This window comes from Mycetomoellerius zeteki, unplaced genomic scaffold (genome assembly GCF_001594055.1).
Source record: "Mycetomoellerius zeteki isolate Tzet28-1 unplaced genomic scaffold, Tzet1.0 scaffold31, whole genome shotgun sequence".
NCBI lineage: Eukaryota > Metazoa > Arthropoda > Insecta > Hymenoptera > Formicidae > Mycetomoellerius > Mycetomoellerius zeteki.
In genome coordinates, this window is record NW_017257294.1 from 4,421,183 (window position 1) to 4,435,066 (window position 13,884).

General features: G+C 27.8%; 1 protein-coding gene across 1 annotated transcript; it reads left to right on the forward strand.

Moving 5' to 3' along the window:
• Window positions 1-2,996: 2,996 nt before the first annotated feature.
• Window positions 2,997-12,796, forward strand: LOC108724585 (transmembrane protease serine 9; the record flags this gene model as incomplete). Its single annotated transcript, XM_018451020.1, has 11 exons — window positions 2,997-3,057; window positions 3,298-3,460; window positions 3,742-3,950; window positions 4,037-4,288; window positions 5,625-5,735; window positions 8,460-8,530; window positions 8,580-8,673; window positions 8,781-8,943; window positions 10,109-10,323; window positions 11,834-12,036; window positions 12,288-12,796. Coding segments are annotated over 11 exons (1,725 nt in total), but the record flags the coding sequence as incomplete, so codon positions are not given.
• Between the last annotated feature and the right edge of the window lie 1,088 nt (window positions 12,797-13,884).

Sequence of the window (13,884 nt, forward strand, 5' to 3'; positions counted from 1 at the left end):
GATTTCCTGCGAAACAAAGCAAAAAGGAGCATATGTCTATAGGACTTTTTTTCTTAGTTTTTTACTCCTCTACACGCTCCCGAAGTTTTGCCATTTAATTTGGAAACACCCTGTATAAGATGACCATGTATAAGATGCATTCCGTTTTGCGTTTATAGCACTTATAAGCATTATTTGTCCTCGTTTTATTTGTCCTTACATAATTTGATAGACAATAAGAATGAATTGATACTTACAGGATGTAAATGTAAAACAGATCGTATCCACAGTAAGATAAAGCTCTAGCAACCTACAGATCTTTTAGCATCCTAAAACAAGGGGGTAATCATTAGCTGAAATATTGTCCCACAGATTACATGATTTCATATGATTTTATCTGTTTACAAATAATTTTTTTCACTACATATGAAATAATTTGGTAAAATATACGATTTTATTTAATACTATACAATGATTTTTTGTGGTTGCGTATGTAATTATCGGATAATACATAGAGATTTCATATGAATTTTATAATGATTTCGAGGACTCTGTCCCACGATTACATTAAGTGGTTACCTCCTCATCCTAAAACCTTTTCAAAAAAATGTGATTAATGATTTCTGTAATTTTAATTTGAAATGTTTTTAAAAACATTGTATATAGTTATAACAATAATAATTATAATTGTATATAGTTATAACAATAATAAGTAATTGTATATAGTTCACTATTCATTTATGCTGTTGAGTCAATGACGTTAATCTATTCTTCGATATTTTTAATAAAATTAACAGCTTTTATTCAATTAATTTAAGAATCCAAAATTTTACATCGCATATAGCAACTAAGATTTTGACATATTTATACATATTATATGGATAAAACTGTTCTAGAGCTCCAAAAAGGATGTTTTTATTTATGATATACAGTCTGTTTAATATAATCGTGACTGATATAACTTTATTAAGTTAACTTTATTAAATATTATTAAACTATTAATAAAAAAATGTAAAAATTACATATGTAGTACATAATCAGTATTATAATACTTTTAAACTATAATAAGTCAACCAATCATTGCTATTGTCAATTATTGTCGACATCTTACAGTGTAGTCTGTCTAATAAGAGTTAAATTGTGGAAATTGTTACTTCATACTTTTAAACGAGTAAATAGAGAGAAGGAGTTTCCTCTACAACACATTATACACAGTTTTAGTCATTATACACAGAGTCTTAGTCATTGTCCGACTTTTGCTAGAGAACGATATATTTAACAATGAATTCTGTATATGCTAAAAAATTTGAAGCCTTTGAACGTATCTTAAAGAATCGAAAATATTGTCTGAAGCAACTGCTAAGAATATAACTATTGAGATTATAATATAAAACTTTAAAATACATATGTGTGTATTTGCTTTGGCTAACGTTCTTCCAATTTTTAAGAAAAAAAATGTTCTAATTTATATTTTTACTTCATTTTTTAATTTATAAATTTACTCCAAAATTATTGCAGTACTAAGAAAAAGAAAAAAATTAAACAAAAATTGTTAGATTACATAAAAAACAATATGAAGTGATATTGTATACGGCGAAATTTCATTGATATACGTGCTTTCCATTCTTACGAAAACGAAAGACATTATGATTCCAAATTGAGAGGATTCACCACGTTTATGCCACGTGTACTGAATAGGATCGGGGCGATGCGATGGTGGTAGCGCGACAGTGAAAGAAGAACTTTCTTCGCAACCATAAAGACCGGCTAGCTCTCGGTCGATCAGTTCAACTTCTTTGTGGAGCTATGGTGAAAGCGTGCACGAGCAACGGTGATCTTTGACGAAACCAGAATCCACAGCTTCTCTGTAAAACCCGAAAAGAACGGTGTCGCTGAACGAAATCGTGGCCGAATGTTCGTACGGACTCAATATAATGCATGTCGGTCGTGGAATTCAGCAAAAAACGTGGTGTGCGGTGTTACATCGATGAAAGCAAGAACGCATCCGTGATTCAGAACGACATTTGTGTATTTCGTGAATGACAAATGGGAAAATGCCTTTACGCGTGTTTAGTAGCAAACTCTCGATCTTAATCTTAATTATGACATTTTTTATATCGGTATCAATTGAAGGCTATAGACTTCGTCGAGAACTTATAATGGCTCCAATTGCTTCTACTGTAAGTATATTGATTCGATTGAGATAATAAAATAAATTAGCTTAGCTCTCAACAAAATGAAAGAATATTGAAACTTTTCATATAAAATTTAAACTATTAAATAGAACATGATATATAATAATTTTATATTACTATAATTTTTTGTAACAAATGTTTACAAATGTTAACAAATATGTAATACAACTTTTTTAAAGAATTCTTATGTAATCGGCGACAGTATTATAAAGACAATTCTTCTTTTATTATTAATATTAATTATTTTATTGTTAATATAATTATTATGACCCATACAGTACACTTTATCCAAAAAACATTCTGGGAACATCCTTAGGGTGTTTAAAGGACATAGAGACTTCCTATGGATGTCTTTAAGAAGTCCCTTGAAGATCTATGCCGTATAGGAATTGATAATAATTCATAAATTATTTTAAATAATGCTCTCTTAATTTCAGAATTTAACGCTTTTATTTAACTTTTTATTTCCTGACATTACTTAGCATACCACGTTATGTTATTCAATTTAAACAGATAAAAGATGTTTTAGATTTTAGATAATGATTGTAATCAGTCAAACATCATTAAAAGATTCATGTAAATATTACGTGCACGCAACTCTTAGCTCATAAGATATTTAGTTAGTATTGAAGATAATTTGACAGCTTAGGCCTTGACCTATTATTCAGATCATGGTTACTTTCTCTCATCGTTTATGTTGTATTTGCAATAGAAAGTGAGCGCGTATTTGAATGGCACCAGTTAATTACACATTTCTTTCAGGAAATTTCTTTGAATAATTCTCGAATTCGTATCGGAAAATTTTTATTCGATGAAATATTTGGTATTGATATTATTGATAATACTGAAACAGATGAAGAAAGGCTAAGAAACTGCACGTGTGGTAAGAATGTCTTTCACAAATTAAATTTGTCCCGAATCATAATTACTTTATTAAATCCTTTTAAAAAATATTGAAAGGTATTAAAATTTGTTAATATATAATTTACGATTAAATTATTACATATGTTATCTACTATTCTTTTTTTGCTATAGAAGATTATTAGAAGTAATAAATAATTTGTTTATTTAAATTTAATATTTTTAAACATTAAAAGAATTTAAATTTTGATATTGGTCTCAGAATGCGGTTTAGCTAATCAAGAGAATCGAATAGTGGGTGGACGTCCTACGCTACCGAATAGGTATCCCTGGATTGCAAGGCTAGTGTATGATGGTCGTTTCCACTGTGGTGCTAGTCTGCTCAATAACGATTATGTAATTACCGCTGCTCATTGTGTACGGAAGTATGTCTTTATCTAATAAGTTTATAAATAAATAAAACCAAAACGCAAATAATAACAATAATATAAATGTAATAAAGTTAATAGATATAGTATCACAAAATTATTAAGAATGACATTGTGTCATAATTATTATGAATGTTAATGAGTAAGTATCTTTTCTGAGAAATTCTGATATAACATAATCTTTAATATTTATAAAAGTATGAATATGTGCTTTACTTATATTTTGATTCTATTTAACATATTATTGTAATTAAATTAATGCTTTTATTTTTTTTAAGTTTAAAACGATCGAAAATTCGAGTAGTACTCGGTGATTACGATCAATACGTAAATACTGATGGAACTCCTGTTATGAGAGCAGTGAGTGTTGTAATACGTCATAGAAATTTTGATATGAACTCCTACAATCACGACGTAGCTTTATTAAAATTACGCAAGTCCGTGAAATTTTCGAAAAAGATTCGACCAATCTGTTTACCTCAACCAGGTAACATATACATTGAACTGAATCAATCATGTGTGTATGATCTGTTTTAAAATATTAAATATTGTATTTTTAATATGTTAATGCAGGAACCGATCCTGCTGGAAAAGAAGGGACAGTAGTAGGATGGGGTCGTACTTCGGAAGGAGGCATGCTGCCTGGAAAAGTGCAGGAGGTGCAAGTCCCTATACATAGCTTGACGCAATGTCGAAAAATGAAATATCGAGCAAATCGAATTACCGAAAATATGATTTGCGCCGGCCGAAGTAACCAGGATTCTTGTCAAGGAGACAGTGGTGGTCCTCTTCTTGTTCAAGAAGCCGATAAGCTTGAAATAGCAGGTAAAACGTTTATATTTCATTACAATAATATATTATATATAATTTTTGACAGTATTTGATGACAAATGCTGCTTCCAGAGAAAAAAAATTTGTACGAAAAAGTACAAAAAAACTACATAAATTGAGAGTGATGTTGTTTGAAAAAAAAAAGCGAAGGATTTCTTGGTTTTTCAAACAAACAATACCACTTTACATCCACTACGAACATCTATGAAAAACTAAGAATTTTTAAAATCTTGTTTCAATCTATGTAGTTTTTCGTAAAAGTATTTTCGTTAAATGATTAATGTTCCTTTATTATTTGAGCAAGCATGTTGCGTAAAGCAAATATCTTCAGACAGCTTTATTTATATTTACGCAAATGTAAAAATCCGCAGAAATTATCTCAATCAGCAGACAATATTTTTTAAATGATTTTCAAATATATATTTTATTATAATAATTCATTCGAAATAATGATTTTTAAATATTTATTAAACGTTTATTTAATATTTATGTTACATTAATAATTCGTCTATAATAATGATTTGAAAAAATATTTTTTTAACGTTTTTTATATATATTCAATATTGATTTAATATTCATATTACATTTATAATTCATTTGTAATAACAATTTGAAAAAAAGTTTTTTTAACATTGAATATTTTGCAAGTAGTATCAGACATCATCGCTAGATGGACACTGTTTTTTTTTTTCTTGTAAGTAAGAAACCATACAAAATAAAATAAAAGGTGCAACAATATAAGATTTCTCATCCATGTTCTGATGAAATGTTAATGAAATAACCTTAAAATCAAGCCCAAAATTGGGTCTAAGATGGAAATTGAAGTATTTTCTTATAGTTCTCACATCTTTCAATAGACAATTTCTTTAAATGTTTTTACAAATATTTTAAAAACGTTGTTTGCTGATTGTAAAGATCTGTTTTAAACTTTGGTAAAATGTTTTTCAAACGTAAGGAATGTCCTTTCATACGTTAAAATAAATGTTTTTTTTTTTAAATAAAAAAAGATGACTAAACCCATTATTCTTATCGTTTCTAAAAACTTTTTAAAAAATATTTCTTAAACATGTTTTTTAAAAATGTTTTTTAAAATTTTAAAATAAACATTTTTCAAACGTTAAGGAAATATTGTTTTAAACGTTAAAATAAACGTTTCTCTTTAAAAAAAGATGACTTAACGCATTATTTTTAACGTTTTTAAAAATGTTTAAAAACATTTGAAAAACGTTTTTAAAAATATTTTTAACATCATTCATTGCTGATTGGGATCTTACTATTGGAACTTTTTTGTTCATGTGGGACTTATGTGTGTGTTAAATGTATCTAATAGGTATAGTGTCTTGGGGTGTGGGATGTGGTAGACCAGGTTATCCCGGAGTTTACACGAGAGTAACTCGATATCTCAAATGGATCCATACAAACATGAAGGAAGGCTGTCTGTGTGTCACTTGAGGACCTGCTTTCACCTCCGACTTGTACATAAAATTTCACATGCAACGATTGTAATTAATCACTGCAATAAGCACGTTATATATTATTATTCTTGAATGACTTATTTGGGGGAACTGAGTACAATTTTTTATTAAATACTGACTTATCAAATATAGTTCCTTGTATAGAGGCCATTATTGTTATTCATTAGTTATTACTTATGTACATGTATATAAATGTAAAGGATATATTTTTTGTAGAAAATTTAATTTAAGTAAGATTTAGAGCACATGCTTAGCTCGCTTCACGCGTTTCTATCATACGAATAGCGGTCAAACGTTTCCGGAATAATTAGCAACAAATAACGGTTCACTGTCAAACCGGGCTAAAGTTGACTCATCTAAATGCACTTCACGTGCAATGTATCTTTGTATGCGCAACTAGTAATTTGTACATAATAGAAGATAGTGTAATTTATGTTAATCCAAATTACTGATATTGCCTGTTACGTGTACATAATACGTATGTATGCATGTGTATTATAAAATAATATGTGTAAACTTGCAAAATACTAAGAATGTGTTAACAAATACAAAATGTACTTAAAACAATCGTTGCATATTTTGTTATTATATAAAAATAATTAAAATTGTATATGAATAAAAAAAAATCTTATCTATATTATGCTTTATAAAATTTAGTTTCTAATATAATTGTTATTTAATTGTTATTTATTATTACATTGTACCTGTATGTATGACACTAAATAAATCTTAACATATACATATGTCACTTTATTCTTAAAATTAGAATAAAATTAGAATATAATACATATATAATTCTTAAGATTACAATATAATAGACGTATTGTTTTTGTCTCAGCATGACTAACAATATGACAATACATAATTTTATAATATTAGTAATAAAGAAAGAGAACACGAAACGTATGATACTACACTCTTCCTAAAATTAAATTTTTATATTCTTCGTAGAAATATAAATAGATAGTTAATAATAACGATGACAAAGTTGCTAAACCTGATCCCTCAACCGAAGCTAGTTCGAAGAAATAATATTATATTAATGCGATAGCAATCAGAAAAACTTTATTATAAATTCTCATCGAAAATAAAAATTACAAGATTTAATGGATATACTAACAAGACTACTTTTCTTCTTCCAAAACTGGTCGACGAGATATTCATTAATACAAATTGTTCGTAAAATGTGCCTGCCAAACAGTGCCAGATGATGCACCAAATATGTATGCGCATATAATAAAACGAGTACTTGTGTATAACGTTCTCTTTCTGTACTTTCTTTTATTTCATTATGCATTCGCACGATAATATGTTAGAACGCATTGTGAAATTATAAAGATGCTTCAATTAAATTTAAATAAAAGTAATTTTTTTAAGAAGTTATTTATAGAATGTATTATACATTCTTATTTTAATATATTCTTTCTGAACATACTATCTACTAAAAAATCTACTAAAAATTCTTGAAAAAAAAGAGCTTTTGTATATATAATTAATATAAATGTTTTAATATTAACTTTTCCTTATCACAAATGTTTTACAAAACGTTCTTTTACCAATATACCTAAAGATTAACGAGATAATTGAAAGTAAAAGTAACGTTACTACTTTTCTATGTTATCTTTCTAAGTTATCTTATAAAATAATTAATGAACTATTTCAAGCGCTAACACCAAATAAAAATGGAAAGATATTATTTTTGCATTTTTATTGATACAAAAATTTATGTAGATGCAAATAACAATATCGAAACAACTCTGCGTAATGGGTATAATAATTTCTCGTCGTGGCCCTGATGACGGTCAATAACAGTCATCCGTGATTCGACCCTGAACATGAACGTGAACTGGTCAGGTACCGGCCGGCTGGCTGTGCCCGCCTTCCCTTCCGGAATAGCAATTACTTCTTCGACCTCTCAGTCCTCCAGTCGGCGTAGGACGCCAGTGATAGTCGTTCTCAGTCAGGGACATGTCCATGACTCGTTCTTGACGGTGCCCGTGTGGCAACTCTTTCACTCATATATCTACAAAAACCTAATTAAAGTTGTAAGTGCATAATTATCGGTGCAATAAGTTACTTAATCAAGTCGCAGAATATGAAGCCTTTGTGTTTCTTAATTTTATTATTCATTTTGTTTTTGGCAACAAAAAAGTGTCAGGTAAGAATTGCATTTATACAATTGATTTCTTTACATGGTATACTGCTATGTGTATATGTTTCTTAAAAAATCATTAAAATATTTTTTGAGATGTATGTTTGAATTTTTTAGTTCTTATAACGTAATTTTAATTTTAGTATATTTAATTTTAATATAAAACACAAAAGTAGAGTAAATTTAGGTGTCAATTTAGAAGTTATTGACAAAACAATTACTATTAAGAGGTATATTTAACAAAATATAAACATATAATTTAAATCGTTTTAACAACTTATCAAAGTAAAAGAAAATTGTACGCGACAAAAAAATTACAAGAATAACTTTTCTCAAAGTTATAATAATGCATTTTCAAATTTAAATTTATTTTTATTTATCTTTTTTTATAAGAATAATCTGTTATAATAAAATAGTTATGCATCTTATGCCTATCTATTTATATTTAAAATTTACAAATCAAATAAAATTATTAATTAATTTTTTTTTATAATAATTTTGATATATAAATATAATATAACAATAAATTTCTATACAGTACTTCAGACATCCTGGGAACGTAGGGACATTTTCTCGACGTCTTCAGAATGTCCTTTAAATGCCTGTGCTGTATGGAAAGCACATAGATCGTTAATTAATATAATTATTTTAATTTTAGGCCAAAATGTTTGATGAGAAGATAAAGAATTTCTTTGGAGTTTTTGGTAATAAGCCACCTTACTCTACTGAATCACCTGCGCCCTGCTACTGTAGTGCGTAATTCAATATCCATTTCTTGTTAAGTTTTACTTTTATTAAATACAATGTTGTGAAAAACAGCATAGAAAAAATTTAATATACCTCGATCGTTACAATCTAGGTTGTGGATTACGGAATGAAGAAAGTCGTATAGTTGGAGGTCAAACGACAAGTATGAATGAGTTTCCATGGATGGCTAGATTATCGTACCTAAACAAATTTTACTGTGGTGCTACACTTATAAACGATCGCTACGTTGTCACGGCCGCACATTGCGTGAAGGGGTAGGTATGATTTATAAATATTGTGCATCTAGTAGAATCAGAATTGATGTTAATATTAAAATTGGATCTTAATTCTAACTTTTATTTTCAAATTTTTTATAAAAATTTTTGTTAATATATTACTTTTTTTACTAAAACATATCTGCAACTTTAGCAGATTTCATTAATAATGTAACAGAAATAAAAAATTTAGCCAAAAGAAGTAATCAGTAATAATAATAATCACAAATCTTAACAAAAGGTACATCTAATTTGTTTTATTGCTATAAATAAAATTGGAAATGAATACTCAAAATATTTCTATAAATTAGATCTGTTTTCACAATATATGGTTACCTAAAGGGTTACCAAGAAATTAATGAATGAATTTCATTGATGAATCTCTTGGTAACCTTTAATTTTAAGGTAACTATATATTGTGAAAACAAGCCTCAAAATAACTGTATAAAATAACTACTAATCGTACTGTTAGCATCATCTAATCAACACGCAAACGGGTCAAACTTCATATTTGCATCCTTGATTAATGTCATGCTACAAGGAAAACTTTTAGTTCCGTTAGCTCCTCTATGTTGACATGAAGGATGGATAAATTATCTTGGTATTGACGATTATAACTTTTAGTTACCTGTAAATAGAGCAATGTGAAAAATCTGTCATCTTAAACTTGTTCACATATATTTATCTTAACAAAGTGAATAGCATAAATTATTATACATATAAACAGAAACATTATTTAAACATTGTTTAAAAAGTTTACTCATTCAATATACAATAAATATGAAAATAAGAAATTAATAATTAAAAGTAAGATTTTGAATTGTCTTTTGCTCAATTAATATAATTTATTGAATACATTATCTTCGATACACATTTTTCTTTAATAACATAATTTACAAATTATTTGTAAATTATGCACATAGAATTACAAATATTAGTAATGTAACAACTTTTTTAAAGAATCGATTAAAATATAATTGAAATTTCATATTACTAATACAGAAATTCTAAAACACATGATCGAGTCAATATACAAAGAAATTGAATTATTATTAAATATAATATATTAAATTGGAAGATATTTTTTGTAGAGTTCATTTATATTTTATTTAAAGTTACTCCATTGCAAACTTATTTGCCAGGCGAATGTGATCAGTTCTTCTAGTTTTATTTTCAGATTCATGTGGTTCATGATCAAAGTTACTTTCGGGGAGCACGACAGATGTATCGAGAAATCACCGGAAACCAGATATGTAGTGCGCGTTATGACTGGTGACTTCAGCTTCCTGAATTTTGAAAATGATATCGCATTGCTTCGTCTTAATGAAAGAGTGCCATTGAGCGATACAATACGGCCGATATGTTTACCGACAATGTTAGGTAAGTGCACTTTTCTTTTTTTTATGAAAGTATAATGAGATGATAATAATAATAATCTGATGAAAATATGTTTATAAAAATATCTAGCACCGACATATTTGATTACATTTTCCACTTTCTGTTATGAATTTGTCAGTCGCTCTTTGAAAGCCTTTAATAGTAGATGAATTTTGTCTTTTGCAATATGCCGCGTACGTATTCTAATAGTGAATATGCTGATATGGTTTTTGTATACGGTTTCTGCAACGGTAATGCTTTAAAGGCCTGGCTGCTACAAGAGCCGTGTTTGACAGATGCAATGCTTGTATTGCTGCAAGAGGTGCACATTTCGAACAAAATCTTCATTAAAAAGTTTATAAATAAAATAATTAAAATAATAAATTAAATATATTTTTTTCTTTTTTCGTGATTTCCTGCGAAACAAAGCAAAAAGGAGCATATGTCTATAGGACTTTTTTTCTTAGTTTTTTACTCCTCTACACGCTCTCGAAGTTTTGCCATTTAATTTGGAAACACCCTGTATAGATTATTATTATGCGAGTGTATTTACTTTCTCTTTCAAAGACACAATAAATAATAATAAGAATAATATTAAATGTACAATTTTTATCATAATTAAAATGATAATAACACATATATTGTAAAAATTAATTATAATAATAATAATGACAATATATTGAAATTTCTTCTTGATGTACCATGATATGTTTTATTAATTTTCTACGTTTGACAGATAAATTGTGATAATAAGTTTTTTTATTCAAGACACGCAGTTATTGTATAATTTTAATCTAATATGTCGAATGCATTATCGATATCTACTTTCAAGGTGTATTACAATTTCATGTTCAGACAATGTTACAATAGTATATTCACGATTAATTTTGGTCAGTGCATTTTTGTAAAACAATGCGAGCATAATATTGAATATATTAAGATCTGTGACTAGCAGTCATGTTTATTATGCGACGATTATGCAATAGAGAAGTCATAAATTAGTCAATATACGGGTACCTACTCTCAATTGAAATGTACTGTCGCGTCGCACAAATAACTGCGTAATAATGAAGATTTCTCTGAAATTGAGGACTTGAATTTGCATTTCGAATGCACGCAATCATCTTTTCTGAATTTGTTAACGCAGCATGACATGGTACACTTACCTGCCCTGTTTACCGGTATTAAAATGTATTTGCATTAATAATGTACATATAATATATTTGTACTCGAAAACTTCTTAACTTTCTTTTAGTGATTTTCGCTTTTTTTATTTTTTTTAGTAGAAAGTTGATTACTACTGAAATTCTTTTCATCAGATTTATGTTGATACGTCGTGATATCATTAAATATGTATATTTAAATTTGAACAAAATTATTTTTAAGAAATGATGAAAACAATGTTTTACTAATTCTTTCTATGTAATTAAATTCTATATAATAAAATTATTATTGCAATTAGTCGCTTTAAGTAATTATTTGTTATAATGCGTAATGCAGAATTATTTTTTAGATAACGAATATGTAGAAGCAAAAGCAATTGTGTCAGGTTGGGGTACATTGAAAGAGGATGGCAAACCTTCCTGCCTTCTCCAGGAAGTAGAAGTTCCAGTCATGAGTCTTCAGGCTTGTCGCAATACCAGCTACAGTGCCCGAATGATTTCAGAAAATATGCTATGCGCAGGTTATCTTGAAGGACAAAAAGACTCATGTCAGGTAATATTTACTTATTTGTATATATGTAAATTAAAAACAGAAAATTGTAACAATAAATAAAAGAATTTTGAAAAACATTCATTGTAAAACGTGTCTTACAATATACGTATATTAGTGTAATACATATTAAATATTAATATTAAATATTAATATGTGCAGTGCATATAACTATAACTTAAAATAGCTTATTTTATTACATACTGAATATTACTGGATTGGGTGCAAATAATAAGAAATCTTTTGTATTACAGGGAGATAGTGGTGGGCCTCTAATAACAGAACGAGAAGATAAAAAATACGAACTCATCGGTGTGGTGTCTTGGGGTAATGGATGCGCAAGACCTGGTTATCCAGGTGTATATACAAGAGTTACACAATATATGGATTGGATTTTGAAAAATTCAAAGGATGGCTGTTTCTGTGAGCATAATTGATTATGACTCAGCGATTGTTAATCATAAATATGATAAAAAGAGACAAATGACAAATGACTTTACGTACTATTGTATGTATAAGTTCTTTAAATTCTCGTGCTCTGTTCTCAGGATATATATGATATTTTTGTCATGATATTTTTTTATATAAGGAAATAGATAACGGACTCAAATAATTAAAATTAAAATAGATAAACAATAAAAGAACTACGAGCCAAGCTGGATGTTCGTTGCTAACTCAAAGCGAAGCCGAAATGTTCGTTTATACATTTTAATTTAAATATAAATTTATAGTTACGCACGGACAACTGCATTTCGATTCTCATTAGCCCAATCATTTATTGTTTTGTTTGTAAAACTGAGAGTCCATAATTCTTTATTTTCTAACTGATTAAATTTAATCTTTAAATAATAAACACAAACAGTTTCGACCCCTTATCGGGTCATTCTCAATGTGACAGATAATTACAAAATAATTCGTTAAAAAAATTTTTCCGTCCGCTTTTTACAATTATTAAAAAAATTATTAATATAACGCATGTTGATACTCGCGTAACTTAAAATAAGGAAATAGATAACGGGATCAGATAATTAAAATTAAAATTGATAAACAATAAAAGGTCTGTGAGCCAGATTGGATATTTGTTGCTAACTAATCAAATTTAATCATTAAATAATAAACACAAACAGTTTCGACCAGTTATCGGGGTCATTCTCAATGTGACAGATAATTACAAAATTTTGTTTAATAAACTATTTTGTAATTATCTGTAATTATCTGTGTGCAACGAATATCCAATATGGGGCTTATAGATCTTTTATTGTTTATCAATTTTAATTTTAATTATCTGATCCCGTTATCTATTTCCTTATTTTAAGTTACGCGAGTATCAACATGCGTTATATTAATAATTTTTTTAATAATTGTAAAAAGCGGACAGAAAAATTTTTTTAACCAATTATTTTGTAATTGAGAATGACTCGATAGCGGGTCGAATCTGTTTGTGTTTATTATTTAATGATTAAATTTAATTAGTTAGCAACGAACAGCTTGACTCGAAGCCCTTTTATTGTTTATCTATTTTTTAAAAATAATTTATATATTTAGCAGAGATTTAGAGTGATATACCAGATGTGAAATTGATGTGCTTAAATTGCTCAAAAAATATGAATTTTTGTATAATATTATTTTCAAGTTTTATCTATTAGATTTTTTTTATCTCTCTCTCTCTCTCTTTCTCTTTCTGTTTACATCGACTTAATGGCAGCAATAAATAAATAAATAGAGGCGATATTATGAAATTATTAATAGATATGATATGTCAGCATTTGTTATATTGTAACATATTTGCAAAAATAATATTATATTGTGCAATATTACCGTACAAGTTTTTTTACGATTGCTGAAATATAG